This window comes from Giraffa tippelskirchi, chromosome 4 (genome assembly GCF_054371585.1).
Source record: "Giraffa tippelskirchi isolate mGirTip1 chromosome 4, T2T-mGirTip1v1.2.pri, whole genome shotgun sequence".
Taxonomy (NCBI): Eukaryota; Metazoa; Chordata; class Mammalia; order Artiodactyla; family Giraffidae; genus Giraffa; species Giraffa tippelskirchi.
This window is the reverse complement of record NC_137278.1, coordinates 11,196,119-11,218,595: the sequence shown is the minus strand read 5'-3', so window position 1 is coordinate 11,218,595 and position 22,477 is coordinate 11,196,119. Positions and strand designations below refer to the sequence as shown.

The following is a 22,477-nucleotide window of genomic DNA, read 5'->3' as shown; positions in this document are numbered from 1 at the left end:
GGAGGAAAGGGATGCCAGAGGGGTCTTGAAAATTACTGAGGACTCCTGACTTTACCTAAAGACTGCAAGATGTGTGAGGAGAATGTGTATTGGGGGCACTCAGGTAGTAGTGAGGATGAAAAGAAAGGGTCCAGCCTCTACTTCCCACCATTATTTAAATTTCCCTCATTGACTTGTTAATTAATTTCCTGACCAGCCAATTCTGAGTTCTGAAAAGATGTATGTGTCAAAGATGGGGGACATAGACTGAAGGTACACATGGCAGCTGTATTTTTTAATAGTTAATTTTTAAAATTTGAGGCCAAGTTTAGATTTATAGAACAATGGTAAAAATAATACAGAGAATTTCCATATACTCCTCACCCAGCCTTCCCTTCTGTAAACTAAGCTTACATAGCCACAGACCATTCATCAGAACTAGAAAATTAACTTTGGCACAACACTATTCACCAAAGACTTTATTCAGATTTTCCTAGTTCTTCTAATATCCTTTTCCTGTTCCAGAATCCAACCCAGGATCTCACAATGCATGTAGTTGTCATGTTTCCATAGTCTCCTCCAGTCTGCGACAGCTTCTTAGTCTTTATCTTTTATGACTTTGACATTTTTGGAGACTTTTGTAGAATGCTAGTTGTTTTGAAGAATATTGCTCGATTTGGGCTTGTATGTTTTCTCATGATTTGATTGGGGAATGAATCTTTCCTTCCCTGTGTGTGTACATGAGCATGTGTGCTCTTCTTAGTGATCATATTGGGGATACATGATGTTCATGCAAACACATTCATATTACTCTCTTGATCTCTCGGCTAAAGGATATCTCTCAGAATTCTCTACTGAAATGTACTATTTTTCTCTTTGTAATTACTAAATATTCTGAGACTTCTAAATATTCTGATCCTGTTTAAATCTATGGCCTTTTATTTTAGCATCCATCAGTAGATCTTGCCTATAGCAACTACTATGGTGCTCTAATGGTGACTTTCCGTTTCTCTTATTTTCTCTACACTTAGGAATTAGAATTCTTCAATAAGGAAGAACCAACATTCCTCTATTTATTCAGTTCGTTTTATCAGTATGAACTCATGGATATGTTATTCTTTGGGTTATAAACTAATATAAACTAACATATATCTTTATCTATAGCACATTCTAACTTTTTGGCACCACAAGATGCTCCAGACTCATATATTCCCTGCATCAGTCCTAAAGTCAACCAGGTCTCCAGGGAGTCCTGATTCTTTCTACTGATATTAAGAAACCAAGGTATGGATACTAGGTGTGCTCATTACTCTTGGGGGTGTAACTGCTTCTAGCCCCTCACAATGCCTAGAATCAGGCATATATGTATATATACCAAATTCATGTATCTACATACACAACTGTTTTTTTTAATTTATCTAAACATGAATCCATGTTACAACAACCTCTGAGTCTAATCTAGCATCAGAGGTTTCATTCTAGCCTTCCTCTTTCCTGATTTATAACTTCTTTTCCTGTTGTGAGAAACTCAACTCTCATTATCAACAATGTATTTGCTTATGTGTTCAACCCTAATATACAAAGTAGTGAAAGAATTCCTAAACCATAACCTTGAGAGAATCAAATTTATAAAATCAGAGTGCTTTGTTTGTATACAGTTCTTTTTGTCTTTAGTTTTAATAGTATACAGTCAAAATGCTATTTTCCAAGGCTAGCTCTTTTCTTCTTCATTCTCTTCAATGAGTCTATGTGATTTATTTTTATTATTAGTTAGATTCATTTGCCATAGGCTACAGTTTATCTCCTCCCCCCTCAATAATGGTTGCTCAAAAAAATTATATACAGTAAAATTCACTTCTTTTGCGGTGTTCAGTTCTATAGGTTTTGACAGGATACATAAAATTATGTGTCAAACACCATAGTTCTATTGCCCCCAAAATACTCCAATGGCAACTGCAATTTTAATTCTGCTTTCTCAGAACCAACCAGTAGGTGGCAGGGTTTCTCTGAGACAAAGCCTTCACTGTGCAACTGAGCCTGCCTGCTTGGCATGCAAATGAACCTAGGAAGGCAGCTTTACATCCCTCACACCTCCTGTGTCATTTTCTCCTAGATATGGTTAGACGGTTTCTGTGGGTAAGCTGCTGCTTCTCTGAAACTGGCAAATTTGGCTGGAAGCCTCAGAATCTTAACACTCTGAATAAGCAGGATGGTTCATCAGAGCACAGTCAAGAAGGCAACCCATAAACATGCTTTGATAAAACTCAATGAAGGCATGGTTTCCCTGGTGGCTCAGATAATAAAGAATCTGCCTGCAATGCAGGAGACTCAGGTTCAATCCCTAGGTCAGGAAGATCCCCTGGAGAAAGGTATGGCAACCCACTCCAGTATTCTTGCCTAGGAAATCCTACAGAGGAGCCTGGCAGGCTACCGTCCATGGGGTTGCCAAGAGTCAGACACGACTGAGTGACTAACAGTCCCACTCTCTCTCTCAATGAGGGCAACAAATGAAGATGAGAAAACTGGAGACTAAAACCAAATTAGATAAATATGAGACGGATGAATGATCAGATTCTCTCTTCAAGACATTACTTGTTTGGTATTGGGGGATTTCTACAGGAGTAAACTGACAGTGGGGATGGGAGAGGATTTTCAGGTAGAGGAAAGACGCCATGGACCAGAGTTTCCTGCACTAGCCAGTGAATTCTTCACCACTGAGCCACCTGGGAAGCCCATATCTCTCACCTTTATTCGTAATAGGTAAGTTTACAATTTTAAAAACATATACAATTTAAAAAACCTGTCTGAAGGATATCTGAGTGTATCTACAAAACCAGAAGTTGAACAATTCATTAAATCTGACTAATCCCCACCCCATACTACTACTATGAGCTCCTAATACCTTGCTGAGTATTTTATATACACTGTCATATTTAACCCTCTAGAGAGCTCTGAAAGTATTATCATATCGTTATAAAGGTAAAGATCATTGAGCATCAGAGACATAAAGCAAACTGTCCAAGGTCACAGATCTAGTCTGTCACCAACCTCTGCCTCCTGAGTCTGGGCTCTTTTACTGAACTACACTGCACCACCCTCCACCCTCCACGAGAATACTCCTAGAGTTCTGACACTGGCTCTCTCTTCTGTATCCAAGTTCTCTCTCCGGGTGATTTCTACCCACTAACAAAACTTTACTACCTCTATGCCAACAGTTCCACAAACTTCTACTTGTAGGCAGGGCTTGTCACCTCAGTTCCAATTCAATTTATATATCCAACTTCCTTAGTGGACATCTATGGGTGTCCTTCTCAGGCACTTCAAATTCAGCACCTACGAAGGTCAACATTTTGCCCCACTCTTTATTAATTAATTTACTATTAATCTGAATCTTCAGCTTCAACTTCTGGTAAGGCCCAATACTCAGTATGTCACCAACTCTTACGAGATAAGCTTCTCCCACATCTCCCCATCTGTGCCATTACTTTCCCCTTCCCTTCTGGACCCTTCTAAAAACTTTCTAGGTGGTTTTTCTGCTTCCATCACCCCAACTCATTCTTCAAAGCTGCGCTCCGGGCTAACTCCCCTAGAATATTGGTTTTTCGTGTCATTTTAGGCTAATGGCTCTTGGAAAACTTGCCAATAAATCCCCAATTCTTCACCAACTTGGATGCAGATTTCTGGGCATGTCCAACCTGAGTATGCCATGATTCTACCAAACAGAATGATAACACATTCAGGGGACCTACATACAGCCTTCTTGCCTTTTCATATAAAATTCCTATTTCTTTTCATTATGCCCTGAAAAAAATAGTGGAGTATATTAATCCCAGTTATTAGTGCCTGATTGTTGATTGGGGTCTTGCCACATGGAGCCTGTGCATTCCTTCTCACAGTATCCTTAATGTCACATCAGTCTTTTACCCACCTAATCTGGGAGATCCATGTAGGCAGATTCATTTTTGGATTATGAGTACACACACAGTACAAGACCTGGTATATAGTGTAGGTATGGGAAATGTCTAACTCCAAGGCTTAATAGCTGATACTGAAGATAAAGTGATGGGTGAAGGGTGGGCAGAAGAGTTGCAAGCACCACTCACCCTTCCGGTTCATCCCCATCTGGAGGCATTTGAGCAGGCGGCAGTACTGGCACCTATTCCTCTGCTTCCGAGACATGACACAGTTCTTGTCACGACTGCACCGATATACCCGCTTGTTGCAAATGCTCCGCTTGAAAAACCCTTTGCAGCCCTCACAGGAGATGATTCCATAGTGTAAGCCTGTGGCGCGGTCCCCACAAATGAGACAGGTTCGTTGTTCAGCGCGATCATCTGGAACAGAAACTGAACACGTGAAAGTTAGAACACAGTGGAAATGATGGCTTTAAGCCTGCAGTTCTAAAATAAGCAACCCTGGACAGATCCTGAACATAACTTTCTCCAGGCTAACAACTGGCAGAGGTGGCATTTTGCTGTAGGAACAAACTCCTTCATCTACCTGTAGATTCCACAAACAAAGCCTAACTAAAAAAAGAACTCATGTTCTCTGACTTTCATCATCACTTGGAGTATCCAAATCAGAAATGGGGAAGGCTTCTCCCTCTCCCTTACTTTCTTTAGTGATAGCCTACCACTTCCACCCTGTAGGAAGGTGATAAGGATTACTTATCAGGTATGTAAGTGTCCAGCGTATGGTATACAATCAATAAACGATAGTTATAATTATTAACCAGTGGAGAAGCTTCCATGCTCAACTATACCTCAATTAAAACAAAAACAGAAAAAAAGAAACCTCCTAGAAAGATTCTGATCAGAGGCCAAGGCAGTAGACCAGAGATTTGAACCACACTCAGTAACAAGCAAGGTATAAAGACACAGCCCTCAAAATTAAAGATCCTTAGTTGTACCCTAGTTCTGGCACTTAGCAGGTGGGTGAACTTGGGCAAGTTAAGTTACTTCACCTCTCTGAGCTGAGTTTCTCTCATCCGTAAAATGAGGATTTTACTGTCATCTATGTAACATAGATAAAATACTCAAGCACAGTATTTTATAAAATACTCGAGTATTTGTAAAATACTTGAGGATAAAATACTCAGTATTTTATAAAATGCTCAAGCACAGTATATGGTGCCTGGGCTACCATAGACAGTTAGTAAATGATAGCTATTCTTTTCATTATCATTATCGTCCAAACAGGTTCACACTTACAGTGGTAATAACATTCCAGAAAAGTATGTGAAGGCAATGTTAAAGAAGGGCATAATGGTATATACAGAAAGGACGTAGAGAAGGAAGGAGGCTAGCATTTATATAACCTTTATTATATGCCAAATTTGAGATACGTCTTTATGATCCCCATTTGTAGTAGGCTAGGTAAAGGCCATTCAAAGATATCAGGTCCTAATACCTGGAACCTACGAATGTTATAAGCAAAAAAAGTGTCTTTGGAGATATGATCACATTAAGGGCAGATTATAAAAGTGGACCCTACTTGCAATTACTTTTTTTGTTTTTTCCCGCACAACATGGCATGTGGAATCTTCATTCCCCAACCAGGGATCAAACCCGCATCCCTTGCACTAGAAGTACAGACAAGAGTCTTAACCACTGCACCACCAGGAAGTCCCCACATGGTTTTTTAAAATTTATTTTATTGAAGTATAGTTGATCAATTTTGTGTTAATTTCTGCTGTGCAGCAAAGTGATTCAGTTATACAGAATGTATATTCAAGTTATACATTCTTTTTCACATTCTTTTCCATTGTGATTTATCACAGGATATTGAATATAGTTCCTTGTGTTATACAGTAGGACCTTGTTGTTTACCCATTATATGTGTAATAGTTTGCATCTGCTAATCTCAAATACCCAATCCATTCTTCCCCTACCCTCCAACCACATGTCTGTTCTCTATGCCTAATCACATACATTTTTACAAGACAGACTAGAGGGAGATTTGATATAGATAGCAGAGGACGTGCACATGCAGGAGCACACACACGTGTGTACAGGGGAAGGTGATGTGAAGACAGAGGGAAACGGTGGCCACAAGCCAAGGACTAACCAGTAGCCACTACAAGCTCAAGGAGGCAAAGAATGGATTTTCGCTCAGAACCTCTGAAGAAAGTGTGGCTCTGCCCACACCTTCATTTCAGCTTACTGACTCCGGATTTCTGGCTTCTAGAATTGTGAAAGAATAAATTTTTGTCATTTTAAGCCACCCAGTTTCTGGTAATTTTTAACAGCAACACAGGAAACTAACACATTTTTTTTTCCATACGAGGACACAGACCTATTAAGATTCTTGCTCAGAGTCATACAGCAAATAGCACGTATGCAGAGAAAAGCAGACATATGAGACCACACAGCTAGGGAAATAGGGAAAGACATACAAAAAGGGGAATTGCCTAGGTTTTTTGAACAGTTCCTAGTTACAGACCTTTCTAACTCTGAGGCCTGTATTCACTTCCTAACTTTGGTCAAATTAATAAACTGTGACAAACTGATACTCCCATGTTCCTATAACACAATCCTTCCTTAAGCTAACTTAAATGTGTTTATGTTGTAGCTAAAAGAAACTTGGCTAAGATATCCTATAAAGTGGCCCTGGTATAATAAGCATTCCTTTCCTTTTCCTTTTAAAAATGCAAAAGAAGCTCAAGGAAAACATTAGAGCAAAGTTATGATAGCAAATGAAAAAACTAAACCAGGCAAGGCCAAACAGGCCAATGAATGGCATGACAATAGCACCATGTGTGAGATAAAACCTCTTAAGAGTGCTGGGCTTGAGCTGCTGAAGGGGCTTAGAAATAGGCCATGGAATACTGTCAGGAAATCATAATTGGCTACAGAGAATCTAAATTTTCTAATTTTAAAGTTGTCAATATTCTACTATATGCATAATTAAAATATATACAAGAACTCTGCGAGATAGACTTTTAAATGGTTATAATTAATCAGTATCTACAAGAAGTACACCTCATGGATATGATCTCACTGAACACCTACAACTAGGCAGTGTGCTTTGTGTTGTGTCATCTAATTCTCATAATCCCAAAGATGAGTACAATTGTTATCACTATTTTGTAAATGAATACATTTGGAGATCTCAAAAAAAGTTAAGCAACTAGTCCATTTAGGAAGTGGCTGAGCTTAATCTGCCAGTATCAGGACTGGAGATCAATAACGTCTTCATAAAGCACTTGCAGGCATTCTGCGCAGCATCTGGATGGATTCAGGAGCAAAGGCCCCCCAGAACAATCAAATACAGACCTTTTAAATCTGCTCATGTCTTGTAACATGCTTGTTCTTTTCATAAGCGTTAAAAAGGCCACACTGACATCAAAGACTAGAGGGAGATACTTCTCCTCTGATGGGTGCAAAGAGACTAGATTCTTTTGGGGTCCTCTGACTGTTTTCTCTGGCCATAGCTATTCTTATTGCCATGTTCTGCTTCTATAAACCCTGTCTATGCCACAGACTAGGAAACCAACTCAGAAGGAAGCTTCTTAAACATGAAAGAGAAAGGCCCTCTTCCAATCAAACTCGTAGCCCTTCAAAGAAGCATTTGGCAAATTTCTCTTATAGCATGTAGGGAAAGATCATAACAACGGAAGAGTGAGTGTTACTCACTCAGTCCTGTCTGACTCTTTGCAAGCCCATGGACTATAGCTCAACAGGCGCCTCTGTCCATGGAATTCTCCAGGCAAGAATACTGGAGTGGATAGCCATTTCCTTCTCCAGAGGATCTTCCCAATAAAGGGACTGAACCTGGGTCTCCAGCATTGCGGGCAGATTCTTTACAGTCTGAGCCACCAGGGAAGTGGGCAATAACAGAAGAAGCTATTGTTAACTGACCACTTTGGTGTAGGCTCTCAGCCAAGCACGTAACACATGTTATTGTGCTGAATCACCACCACAAACCTAAATGAGGTACCCTACTTTATAGGTGAAGAAACTCATGAAGCTCATGAGGTGATATCACTTTTCAACTGTCACCCAGCCAGTAGGAAAGGGAGCTAGGGCTGGGACCCTTAAAGTCTATGCACCTAACTAACGTACTCTGTGGCCAAAGCAAGTCAAATTTATTCAGTCTATGCAAGTAAGTCAGGCCCTTCTCCTCTTGAAAAACAAACACACAAAAGCTAAAAAGCCAATGTCTTACTTTTTAAATGAACAAACATAAGCAAAATGTCCCTAAATGGTTCTTGGCCAGATGTCAGGTAGACTTTTTCAACTCCTATTCTTTTTTTTTTTTTTTTTAAATAATGACATAGATCTATATTTATTGACTTGGAAATACATACACGACATAATTTTGAGCGGGAAGGCAGTTTACAGCACAGAATACACAATACTGTTTTCCTTAGGTGAACTGTGCACCACCTTAGGTGTGCTTAAGAAGACCTAGAAAGTTATCTGAGCAGGATATTAATCAAAATGCACCATTTTTGCATGCCCTGCATGGAAAATTTCTGTTGCACTTTTCTTTCTTCTTTGTACAGTTGTGGACTTATTTGATTTTTTTAAGTTAGTATGTCACCAATTTAAAATAGATGACCAGCAAAGACCTGGATAGCACATGGAACTCTGCTCAATGTTATGTAGCAACCTGGATGGGAGGGGAATTTGAGGGAGAATGGATACATGTATACGCATGGCTGGGTCCCTTCGCATGGCTGGGTCCCTTTGCTGTTCACCAGAAACTACCACAACATTGTTAATCAGCTATATCCCAACACCAAACAAAAAGTTTAAAAAAATGAATAGTATAGTATGTCACTGGAAGAGCAGCAATAGCATGTAAGAGCAGGGCTCCAGAATACATTAAATTCAAGCTCTTTCATTTACTAACTTGAAGACAGGCAAGCACTCAATCCCGCTTCTGCTTCAATTCCTCTTCTGTGAAATAGGAGTGCATGCGTGCTAAGTCGCGTCAGTGTCTGACTCTTTGTGATCCCATGGACTGTAGCCCACCAGGCTCCTCTGTCCATGGGATTTTCCAGGCAAGAATACTGGAGTGGGTTGCCATTTCCTTCTCCTCAACTCCTATTCTTATAAAGGACTTGAAGGGTATTTAAAGCATGTTTACATTCCTTATCTCACCTGTACCAAGACCAGAGCAAGGATTATTTTTATCTTGTAGATATGACAAAAAAAAAAAAAAAAAAAAAATTCAGTTGTGTACCATGCAATGTTCAAGAAGTTTTAACATGTACTATTTATTCATCACAATGACTGTGAGAGCTATCATTATCCTCATATAACAGAACCAGGAATCTTGGAGTTAGAAAGGGCCTTTCAAGTTGTCTTGAACAAGGTGACCTGAGGCATGAATTCCCTCTATGATATTCCTAGACAAAGGGTTAGTTACCCCATACTCTACTTGCACATCTCCAGTGACTCAATAATGTACTTCATTCCATTCATTCCATTTTAGATAGTTTTAATGGTTCAAAAGTTTTACTTTACATTGAGCCAAAGTCTGTTAACCTGAAACCTTCCTCATTGCCTTGAGTTGTGTGCTTGTGGGCAAAAAATATATGTATAACCTAGCCTAGTTCATATACCAATCATTCATTTAAAGATAAATGGAGTTCCTGTGAATTCTTCTATTTCTTATTCTTAATCATACAGTATCAAAATTTCTCATTAAACCAAGTAACCAGAACTGAATGGTTTGTTTTTAATTTAAGGCTCAATTAGTCTTATATATTTGCAGCTATCAGCAAACACCAGTAAACACATAGTATTTTATAATTATTGATGATATAATGCTATAAAAATGATACACATTTTATAATGGGAAAAACGAAGGTTAAAGAGGTGAGTGAGTGAGTGAATGAAAGTCATTCAGTCATGTCCGACTCTTTGCAACCCCATGGACTATACAGTCCATGGCATTCTCCAGGCCAGAATACAGGAGTAGGTAGCCTTTTTCTTCTCCAGGGGATCTTCCCAACCCAGGGCCGAACACAGGTCTCCCGCATTGCAGGCGGATTATTTACCAGCTGAGCCACAAGGGCAGCCCAGCTTAAAGAGGTAAGGAAATTTAATTGGTTATATAGTCAGGAGTGAAACTGAAATCAGAATTCAAAAACTTCTGATTCTGAGACTGCTGTATTTCCAACCCCCCTATACTTAATTCACATCTGGTTTACAGACTTCTAAATCCTGAAGTATTTATCAAGTATACCATTAATATATGTTTTTCATAGTCCTTTCCTGAGAAAAGAAGGATTTCTTGAACCCAAGAGTTGGACTTTACATTTGTCTTTGATCAATTTTATCTTTATTTAAGAAATTCCATATATCATTCTGGTCTGTGGAACTCTGGGGATCTGGCCACCTGGTATATTAATTATTTTACCCTCCTCCTTTTTACCTCATATGGTTAATACTAGATAATATTCATTTCTAACTTTAAAACAATATTCAACAGAAAGTGGCCTCAGGCAAGTGTTGGAGCCTCTTCTCAACGTGACTTAAGCAAATTAACAAACCGGAGACAGTTGTTCAACTAGTTTTGTCTGTTAATTAGCCAGACACCCTAGTCTGGCCTGCATTTCTCTATCTTATACATAATGATATCATGAATGACTGTTAGATGCCTCAATGAAATTTCAGATTCATTACATCTACAGTATTCTTTCACTAGTGAGCTACCATAAAGCAGATGGTTCACAAACATTTAGCACTCTGAACCTATTAATTCAATGTTCTTAACCTGTGTTAGTCTACCTGAAAATACAATGGAAAGAAAATCAGCCAAATAAGCACTTCAAAATGGAGACTATGGGAACATAACCAGTATTTTACAATAATTTTAAATGGAGTAATCTACAAAAATATTGAATCACTATGTTGTATATGTGAAACTAATACTGGAAATCAACTATACTTCAGTTAATACATAAATAAATAAAAGCAACAAAAACAACAGCACCAAAGAAGAAAGTATGGTGCTTGGTAACTATAGTGCTCAGTAAGATAAGAGACAGAGTTGTTGATGAAAATCTGAGGGTTTAAAATATGATAGGTATTCGAAACTCTGACAAGGGAGTTTGCTATCTACACAAATAGCAATGGGTTAAATAATAGTGTAGGAAAGAGAAGACTCTTACTAACTTACAGGGAAATGGAATGTTTGCCTTGATCAGGAATACTAGAAGGTAGAAGGGCTCAGATTATGTACTCTAAAAATACCACTTCATATGAACAGGAGCCAGGACTCCTAAGAAAAACAGCTGATTTCAGGTTTGAGGCAGAATGTATAAAAGATGCCTTTCATATTGTTCATAGGGTTCTCAAGGCAAAAACGCTGGAGTGGCGTGAGCAGACCTTACAATTAGCTGACAAAAGAAGAGAAGTGAAAGGAAAAGGAGAAAGGGAAAGATACACCCAATTGAATTTAGAGTTCCAGACAAGAGCAAGGAGAGATTAAGAAAGCCTTAAGTGAACAATGCGAAGAAATAGAGGAAAATAATAGAATGGGAAAGACTAGGTATCTCAAGAAAATTAAGAGATACCAAGGAAACATTTCATGCAAAGATGGGCACAATAAAGGACAGAAATGGCAAGGAACTAACAGAAGCAGAAGAGATGAAAAAAAGGTGGCAAAAAAAAAAAGAAAGAAAAAGAAGAAGAGGTGGCAAGAATACACAGAAAAACTATACAAAAAAGATCCTCATGCCCCAGATAACCACAATGGTGAGGTCACTCACCTAAAGCCAGACATCCTGGTATGTGAAGTCAAGTGGGCCTTAGGAAGCACTATTACACAAAGTTAGTGAAGGTGATGGAATTTCAGCTGAGTTACTTCAAATTCTAAGAGGATGCTGCTAAAGTGCTGCACTCAATATGCCAACAATTTTGGAAAACTCAGCAGTGGCCACAGGACTGGAAAAAGTCAGTTCTCATTCCAATCCTAAAGAAGGGCAATGCCAAAGAATGTTCAAACTACCATACAATTGAGCTCATTTCACATGCTAGCCTGGTAATGCCCAGAATCCTTCAAGCTAGGCTTCAGCAGTACATGAACCGAGAACTTCCAGATGTTCAAGCTGGATTTAGAAAAGGCAGAGGAACCAGAGATCAAAATTGCCAACATCCACTGGATCACAGAAAAAGCAAGGGAATTCCAGAAAAACATCTACTTCTGCTTCAATGACTATGCTAAAGCCTTTGACTGTGGATCACAACAAATGGTGGAAAATTCTTAAAGAGATCGTAATACCAGACCACCTTATCTGTCTCCTGAGAAGCCTGTATGCAGGTCAAGAAGCAATAGAATCAGACAGGGAACAATGGACTGGTTCAAAATTGGGAAAGGAATACATCAAAGCTGTATATTGTCACCTTGCTTATTTAACTTAAATGCAGAGTGTGTCATGAGAAATGCCAGGCTGGATGAAGCACAAGCTGGAATCAAGACTGCCGGGAGAAATATCAATAACCTCAGACATGCAGATGACACCACCCTTATGGCAGAAAGTGAAGAGGAACTCAAGAGCCTCTTGATGAAGGTAAAAGAGGAGAGTGAAAAAACTAAGATCATAGTATCCAGTCCCATCATTCATGGCAAATAGATGGGGAAAATGTGGAAATAGTGACAGAGTTCAATTTTCTTGGGCTCCAAAATCATTGCAGTCAGTGACTGTGGCCATGAATTTAAAAGACACTTGCTCCTTGGAAGAAAAGCTATGACAAGCCTAGACAGCATATTCAAAAGCAGAGACATTACTTTGCCAACAAAGGTCTGTACAGTCCAAGCTATGGTTTTTCCAGTAGTCAGGTACAGATGTGAGACCTGAACCACAAAGTAGGCTAAGTGCCAAAGAACTGATGTTTTTGAATTATGGTGATGGAGAAGACTCTCAAGAGTCCCTTGGACAGCAAAAAAATCAAACCTAAAGGAAATCACCCCTGAATATTCACTGGAAGGACTGATGCTGAAGCTGACACTCCAATACTCTGGCCACCTGATACCAAGGGTCGACTCATTGGAAAAGATTCTGATGCTGGGAAAGACTGAAGGCAGGTGGAGAATCAGGCAACCGAGGATGAGATGGTTAGATGGCATCACTGATTCAACGAACATAAATTTGAGCAAATTCTGGGAGATAGTGAAGGACAGGGAAGTCTTGCATGGTACAGTCCATGCGGTTGCAAAGAGTCAGACACGACTTAGTGACTGAATAACAACAATACACAAGATGAGTCTTGTACTACACAAGACTAACAATGGGGTCACGTCAAAAGGATACAGGGAGCAATATAAAAGCCTCCCACTGGCCTAAAAGGAAGACTGTCATCAAAAACAATGACAATGGCAATAGATTAAAACATTTCAAATATCAAAATCAATTCATTTATAATAATGTTAAAACAGAAAACCTCATTAGTTACCACTGGAGGATGCTATGACACCAACTCATTATTCTGAAAATTGATGAATAAAGGGAAAAAATCAAACAGTGAAGTAAAAACTGTTGAATCTTCCTCTCTTGCTCCTTTTCCCAAGAGTAAGAGAAGAGAGGAGGGTGGAAACTAAGAGTTTTTAGAAACTTCAAGCTTCAACTGAGAAGACTGGAATTAGGTAAACAGATTTGCCTGGTGTCAAGGGATCAAGCTTTGGGTGAGGAGGTAGAGTTGAGCTCAGGGCCCATGGCAAGGTAAGTCTCAACTCAAAGATGGAAAGGAAAGAGACAACTGTCAGCTCTACAAAATCTCCTGAGCAGAGGCAGCAGAACATAGAGATTAAGAACTTGGTCTGTAGAGTCAGAATCCTTGGGCTTGAATAATCTAGGCTCTGTGACTTGCTAGCTGTGTGACTTTGGAAAGCTTCTTAAATCTCGCCAGAGGTGCCTCTGTTTCTTTTCTATAAAATGTGGATCAGATTCCCTTCTTCAAGGAATTGTTGTGAGAATCAATGAATTAACAGATAACCTATAAATAACATGGAGCTCTAGCTTCCTCATGGTCTGTATTAAAATGAAACAGCTTTACAAACTGACAATATTGTTGACTGTCTTTTTCTTTTTTTAACTTAAAAAGTTCACTAGCACAAAGGAGGAGTATTCAGTCAGTCTGGTGGCAGAGTAAGGTAATAACAGACTTCATAGAGGAGGCAAGTTCCAACGAATGACTATCAGTTAGACAAGTGAAAGCAGAGGAGGGCATAAGCAGAAGAAATTGGTATATTATGTCTTAACTTTGGTGCTAGACACCTCTAACTTGGGTTTTCCTCAAAACAATCTCATTCGCTTTTAAAATAGCCAATATAGTTCACTAAGCTTCAGCAAGACTATCGAGTTACCCACAAATATCTGCAGATAAATCAATTTATGTCCTACCCTTCTATATGTAAAACAGTGACATTTTTTCCTGCAAAATGTTCTCAAGGAGGCTTGCTGGTTACTCATGAGAAATAAATGCAACCACTCTTTCAGTCACTAAGTTGTGCCTGACTCTTTATGACCCCATTGACTGCAGCAAACCAGGCTTCTCTGTACTCTACTATCTCCCGGAATTTGCTCAAATTCATGTCCATTGAGTCAGTGATGCTATCTAACCATCTCATCCTCTGCTGCCCCCTTCTTCTTTCGCCTTCAATCTCTCCCAGCATCAGAGCCTTTTCCAGTGAGTTGGCTGTTATCAGGTTACCAAAGTACTGGAGTTTCAGTTTCGGAAACAGTCCTTCCAATGAATATGCAGGGTTGATTTCCTTTAGAATTGACTGGTTTGATCTACTTGTTGTCCAAGGTACTCTCAAAGAGTCTTCTACAGCACCACAATTTGAAAGCATCAATTCTTCGGTGCTCAGCCTTCTTTATGGTCCAACTCTCACATCCATATGTGACTACTGAAAAAACCGTGTGTGTGTGTGTGTGTGTGTGTGTGTGTGTGTGTGTATTCTTTACCACTAGTTGACTGTAGGGACCTTTGTTGCCAAAGTGCTATCTCTGCTTTTTAATAAGCTGTCTAGGTTTGTCATAGCTTTCCTTCCAAGGAGCATGTGTCTTTTACTGTCATGGCTGCAGTCGGCATCTGCAGTGATTTTAGAGCCCAAGAAAATAAAATATGTCATTGCTTCCACTTTTTTCCCTTCCATTTGCCATGAAGTAAAAGGATGAATGCCACAATCTTAATTTTTTTAATGCTGAGTTTCAAGCCAGCTTTTTCACTCTCCTTTCACACTCATCAAGAGGTTCTTTAGTTCCTCTTCACCTTCTACCATTAGACTGGTGTCATCTGCATATCTGAGGTTGTCAACATTTCTCCTGGCAATCTTGATTCCAGCTTGTGATTCATCCAGCCTGGCATTTCTCATGATGTACTCTGCCTATAAGTTTAAACAAGCAGTGACAATACCTGCCTTTTTGAACTCCTTTCCCAATTTGGAACCAGTTTGTTGTTTCATGTCCAGTTCTAACTGTTATATATTGACCTGCATACAGGTTTCTCAGGAGGCAGCTAAGGTGGTCTGGTATTCCCATCTCTTTAAGAATTTTCCACAGTTTTGTTGTGATCCACAGTTAAAGGCTTTAGCGCAGTCAATGAAGCAGAGTTGATGTTTTTCTGGCTTTGAAAAGTGAAAGTGACGTCGTTCAGTTGTGTCTGACTCTTTGCGACCCCATGGACTGTAGCCTATGAAGCTCCTACATCCATGGAATTTTCCAGGCAAGAGTACTGGAGTGGGTTGCCATTTCCTTCTCCAGGGGATCTTCCCCACCCAGGGATCGAACCCGGGTCTTCCAAATTGCAAGCAGACGCTTTTACCGTCTGAGCCACCAGGGAAGCTCTTTGGCTGCACCTAAATATTGCATTTTGGACTCTTTTGTTGACTTTGGGGGCTACTCCATTTCTTCTAAGGGATTCTTGCCCAGAGTAGTAGATATAATGGTCATCTCTGTTATATTTGCCCATTCCTGTCCATTTTAGTTCACTAATTCCCAAGATGTCGATGTTCAATCTTGCCATCTCCTACTTGACCACGGGCAACTTACCTTGATTCATGGATCTAACATTCCCAGTTCCTATGCAATATTGTTCTTTATAGCATCAGAGTTTACTTTCACCACCAGACACATTCACAACTGAGCATCATTTCTGCTTTGGCTCAGCCACTTCACTCTTTTTGGAGCTATTAGTAATTGTCCTCCACTCTTCCCCAGTAGCATATTGGATACCTTCCAACCTGGGAGGGCTCATCCTCCAGTAGTCATATCTTTTTGCCTTTTCATACTGTTTATGGGGTTCCTGATACAGGAATACTAGAATCGGTTGCCATTTCCTCTTCCAGTGGAGCACGATTTGTCAGAACTCTTCACTATGACCCATCCATCTCGGGTGGCCCTGCATGGCATGGCTTGTAGCTTCATTGAGTTACGCAAGACCCTTCGCCATGACAAGGCTCTAAGATTCATGAAGGGGAAATGTAACCACACATGGGCATTATTACCAAGAAAGGTAACATGCTTTTCTTTGCTATAGTCTTCCAAAATTTAGAAACAATCTTAAGAATTTATTTTTAATCAGAAATTATTCTAGAGCAGGAAACAGGAACTATTCATATTAAATCTCATTTCTTCACATGTTAACTAACACTCTGGCGTAGAGAGAGAACGGCTGATGCAGAGTTCAGTTAGGGTCTGTATAGACACAGATTAATATTTAGAGGTAGAAATGTCAAGTTCCAGATCCATAATGAGATCTACAAAGTAAAGCCATCTTTGTTGTTCTTGTTTAGTCGCTAAGTCACGTCTGACTCTTTTGTGCCCCATGGACTGTAGCCAGATAGGCTCCTTTGTCACTGGAATTTTTCAGGCAAGAACACTGGAGTAGGTTGCCATTTCTTCCTCCAGGGGATCTTCCCAGGCCAAGGATAGAACCCATGTCTTGTGTCTCCTGCATTGGCAAGCAGGTTCTTTACCTCTGGGCCACCTGGGAAGCCCCTATCTAAAGAAACCTATACCAAATATCATACTTAATGGTGAAAAGCTTAAAAAAAAAACAAAAAAAAACCTTTTCTTTGAGATTTTAAGACAAGGATGGTCCATTATCAATACCTACATTCAACACTGTACTGGAGGTTCCAATCAGCACAGTAAAATAAGAAATACACAAAAACTAACTCTATTTTTATCCTAGTCACAAACATAAATGAAATTTCAAAAGATGCCATTTATAATAGCATCAAAAAATATAAAATACCTAGGATGTAAATCTAATAAAGACATAAGATCTCTACAGAAAAATTTTAATATACTTATTTAATAAATATTTCTAAGATAAACTGAAAAATATTTCAGTAAATGGAGAGGTATACTATGCTAGTAGATTGGAAGAGTTATTATTAAGATCTACAGAATTAGTAAAATTCCATTCAACATCCCAAACTGAAGCTCCAATACTTTGGCCAAAGAATGGACTCATCAGAAAAGACCCTGATGCTGGGAAATACTGAAGGCTGGAGGAGAAGGGGATGACAGAGGATGAGATGGTTGGGTGGTATCACTGACTCAATGGACAGGAGTTTGAGCAAGCTCCAGGAGACGGGGAAGGACAGGGAAGCCTGGTGTGCTGCAGTCCGTGGGGTTGCAAAGAGTCGGACACAACTGAGCGAGTGAACAATATCCCAACTCTGTGTGTGTGTCTGTGTGTGTATAACCTGACAAGCAAATTCTAAAACGTGCATGGAAATGCAAAAGAACAAAAACAGCACAGATATTTAAGAAAAATAAGATGACTTGACCTATCATATTCATTTTAAAGCTGGAGTAATTAAGATATGTTTTACTGGCTCAGTTCAGTTCAGTCGCTCAGTCGTGTCTGACTCTTTGCGACCCCATGAATCGCAGCATGCCAGGCCTCCCTGTCCATCACCAACTCCCGGAGTTTACCCAAACTCATGTCCATTGAGTCGGTGATGCCATCCAGCCATCTCATCCTCTGTCGTCCCCTTCTCCTCCTGCCCCCAATCCTTCCCAGCATTAGGGTCTTTTCCAATGAGTCAGCTCTTCGCATCAGGTGGCCAAAGTATTGGAGTTTCAGCTTCAACATCAGTCCTTCCAATGAACACCCAGGACTGATCTCCTTGCAGTCCCAGGGACTCTCAAGAGTCTTCTCCAACACCACAGTTCAAAAGCATCAATTCTTCGGCACTCAGCTTTCTTCACAGTCCAACTCTCACATCCATACATGACCACTGGAAAAACCATAGCCTTGACTAGACGGACCTTTGTCAGGAAAGTAATGTCTGTGCTTTTTAATATGCTATATAGGTTGGTCATATAACTTTCCTTCCAAGGAGTAAGCGTCTTTTAATTTCATGGCTGCAATCACCATCTGCAGTGATTTTGGAGCCCCCAAAAATAAAGTCTGACACTGTTTCCCCATCTATTTCCCATGAAGTGATGGGACCAGATGCCATGATCTTAGTTTTCTGAATGTTGAGCTTTAAGCCAACTTTTTCACTCTCCTCTCTCACTTTCATCAAGAGGCTTTTTAGTTCTGCTCACTTTCTGCCATAAGGGTGGTGTCATCTGCATATCTGAGGTTATTGATATTTCTCCCGGCAATCTTGATTCCAGCTTGTGCTTCCTCCAGCCCAGCGTTTCTCATGATGTACTCTGCATATAAGTTAAATAAGCAGGGTGACACTATACAGCCTTGACGTACTCCTTTTCCTATTTGGAACCAGTCTGTTGTTCCATGTCCAGTTCTAACTGTTGCTTCCTGACCTGCATACAGGGTTCTCAAGAGGCAGGTCAGGTGGTCTGGGCTCACAAGTAGACAAACAGACCAAAGGAACTGAATGGAGAATCCTACAATATAATCATACACATATGGATATTTAATCAATTAGTGGCACTGCAGAGCAGTGATGAAAATACAGTTCTTTTCAATGAACAATGTTGGAACAGTTAAATGTCTATGTGGGAAAAAAAAATGGGATATGATCCTACCTCACACCATGTAAAATACTTAATCCCAAGGAGAAAGAAAACCCAAATATCAAAAGCAAAATAATATACCACTCAGAAGATAAAGCACTAACATAAAGGAAAACATTGATAAAATTAGACTACAATAAAATGAAGAACTTCAAGAGAATGATAAGGCAAGTCACGGTATGAAATAGACATATGCAGTACATACAACCTACACAGCTTACAACCAAAATATATAAAATTCCTATATATCAATAAGAAAGAAGCAATGCAGGAGAAAGCTGGACAAGAGACGTGACCAGGCATTTTCACAAAGGAGGCTACAGATTTTATCCTACTGATTAAAGGCTATGGAGATTTTTAAATAAAGCTATGTCTGGATCAAAGCAGTATTTTAGGAATATTAATTTTACAATGATATGCAGATTGCTACAAGATGGATGGCATGAGTATACAGGTTACAGGAATGGTAACAATCAAACGGCCAGACTAAAGTGAAAAGAAAGTGTAGGGGCCCTAGAGATGGCTTGTTGACTGACTAGATTCCAGAGGTGGGATAAGGAGAGGATGAGATAGGAAAGTGTTTAAAAAATGAACTCAAGGTGTTAAACGAAGGTGGCTGTGAGAAATGTGGTATCACTCATAGAAGAGAGTAAAGCAAAAACTGAGTGAGGGACAAAAATCAATGGCTTTAGTTTAAGAGAAGATGCTGGGGGACAGTCAAGCAGAAGTTTTCTAAAGGCAATTATTTACAGGACAAATGGTTAAGGCAAGAATGAAGGATGCGGGCGTCATCAACACATAGAGTTGATGCTGCGGCAACAGATTAGAAATTTAAGGAAGAAGGGCATGTGTGGAGAAGCAGCTGTGCTGTGTGCTATGTCACTTCAGTCGTGTCCAACTCTTTGCAACCACATAGACTATAACCTGCCAGAGTCCTGCCCATGGAATTCTCCAGGTACTGGAGTGGGTTGCCATTTCCTTCTCCAGGGGTCTTCCTGACCCAGGAATCGAACTCGCATCTCTTATGTCTCCTGTACTGGCAGGCGGGTTCTTTACCACTAGCGTCCCCTGAAGCCAGAGAAGCAGCAAGAGGATCAAATGAAGGCACAGAGAGGGGAAGGTAAGTTAGGGAAAGAAAGTGAGATGACATGATCAAAGAAGAAAAAGGTAGAATATAAATCCATGATTATGAGAAATATAAGGGACAAAAAAGGTCTCACAAGGAAGAGAACACAGTCAAACACAATGCAGGTCAAAAAGTGTGAGGAGAAAAGGCTCAAAGGTCACTGGTGAGAAGTTTCAGTAACTGGTTACTCATATGTTATTCATATGTATTTAAAGAAGATAAACATAAGAACAAAGCCTTTAAAAAAGGAGACTAAGTCAGACATATTTTCAAAATAAAAAGTAATGAAGTAAAATGTAAAAAAAAATTTTTTAATTTTTTGCATGTATTTTAATTTTTATTAAGAAAAAGATAAAAGTGCATGTCTCGGGTCAGAAAAGAAAAGCGACTTACCCAAGGTCACATAGCCAGTCAGTGATGGATCTGAATCTCAACCTTACTGCTTTTCCAAAGACAGACTTACCATTACAGCTAACTATCTCCTATAGGGGTGGGGTACAGAAAGAGAAGCATGGTACGTATAAAACCTGAGCCTCAGCGCTGCCACTGCCTTTAAAAACGAAAAACAACAACACCAAAGAAACAACTAGAGTCACAACAAAATCTGTGTAACTAGATGTATTCTTACCATGCTGTGAGTGAGCACTAAGTACCTTCATATTAGCAACAGGGTCTACTACCTTAACTTGGTTAAACGCAGACCAAACATTGTTATCAAAATGCCTCTTACTCTCATGCCTCCACTCAGCCCTGCTGCTACACAAACACCTCCCCAACATCACGAAGAGCATTTTACCCATTCCAGTGGCTCAAGTTACGTAAATTACATTTGGAAACTGATTTTTATCAAAACCTGCTTTTCAGACTGTGATGAAGGCCAGATTTAGGAAATGGAGAGTACAGCTGCTCACTGTGATCAGCTGCACAAACTAAGTACTGACTGTATTCAGTTTTATAGGCTACCACTATCTGAAATGCAGGCTTCAGGTGGTGTGGCAAAAATGAAATTGGGAATGAGTACCCTCAAAATTTAATTTGTGAATATACAATTTAAACAGAAATAAGTAAAAATCATAGGATTTCTCCTCTACTAATATACTCCTCCTCCTCTACACATACCACTATAAAAATCCATCTGAGGCCACAGATGTAGTTTCACAAAGGACATTTCTAAAAAATGACATCAGTTGAATGCAAACAAGTCAGCAATTTACAAGATTGGTATTAACTGAATGTTTGGGAATTATCCTTCTAGGTCACTGAACAAAAGATGGGAAAAGGCCTAGAAACAAAGATGAAATGGTTCACAAATTACAATTAACTGAATGCTACAGAAAATAATTTAGGGAAAGTATTACCCCATCGTTCAACAGGTAGGGGATAAGAACGTTAAAATTTTAGACCAAAGTCCCTAGTTCCAACCGGTCTCTTATATGTAGCAATCTTTGAGCCAGGAATTAAGTTTCCATTTGCAATGAAAACAGTTTTCATGTTCATGCAAATTTAGGTTTTCCATTTGGAGGAAAAAAGCCTATAGGAGCTAGGTTTGTCCTATTTGGATTGTTAATGGGACTTTCCTTTTTGAAAAATTCCTTGTTTATTTAGGAAAAAAGAGTTTGATTGAGTCTGAGGCATCTTCTCTGAGGGGGGGAAAACATATATATAGATAGATAGATATTTCGTTAATAATAACCCTGATCCATGCATTATAGCTCTAAACAAATAAGTAATTTTTAAATTGGAAGTATAAAGTAGACACTGATTCACTATTCAATAATCATTACTTCTTGCTTCAAATCATCTCTTGATATTTATTCACTAAATAAATATTTGAGAACTCCTCTGTGCCTCTGGAACTGTGAATTCCAAAGACGGCCTTGTTCTAGAAAAGCAGAAGCTGCTACTGCTCATCTGTGTGACAGTGGTGGTGATGAGGGTTGGGTATGAAGTGAAGCAGAGAGGTGTTATACCACATGGATTCATAAGGGTTGAGAATAGCTACTATGGCTCCTGATGCTTAAATATGGCTCCTTGTAATAAAAACATATTGATCTTGGGAATTTCCTAGCAGTCCAGAGGCTAGGATTTGGCGCTTTTACTGCAGGGGCCCAGGTTCAATCCCTGGTTGGGAAATGAAGATCCTACAAGCTGTGTGGTACAGCCAAAAAAAAAAAAAAACCCCCAAACACAACCACCTCCCAAACCAAAACAGAAAAACAAACAAAAAACACCATTCTCATCTTAATCAAGCTACGGACACTGTCCAACCTGAACCAGCCTGCTCCCTCCCTATTTCTACAAAGAGTTTTGAGCCTTCAGAGTTTAATACCCCTAGTTTACAAAACTGACTTACACAGTACATGATTTCTACTTCCCTTACCCCACTGCTCATCTGCTTTCTCCTCTGGACATGC

At 39.5% G+C, this 22,477-nt stretch overlaps 1 protein-coding gene across 6 annotated transcripts in view; it reads right to left on the bottom strand.

Annotated features, from left to right (window-relative positions):
* NR6A1 (nuclear receptor subfamily 6 group A member 1) overlaps positions 1 to 22,477 on the bottom strand; it is a 221,792-nt gene that overhangs the window by 27,921 nt on the left and 171,394 nt on the right. For 4 of the 6 annotated variants that reach the window (XM_081588637.1, XM_081588640.1, XM_081588638.1 and 1 more), the window contains exon 3: positions 4,083 to 4,325. In XM_081588637.1, the coding sequence (XP_081444763.1) occupies positions 4,083 to 4,325 (243 nt within the window). The remainder of the gene's footprint in view (positions 1 to 4,082; positions 4,326 to 22,477) is intronic. The other 2 variants (XM_081588642.1, XM_081588643.1) reach the window with 1 other exon arrangement.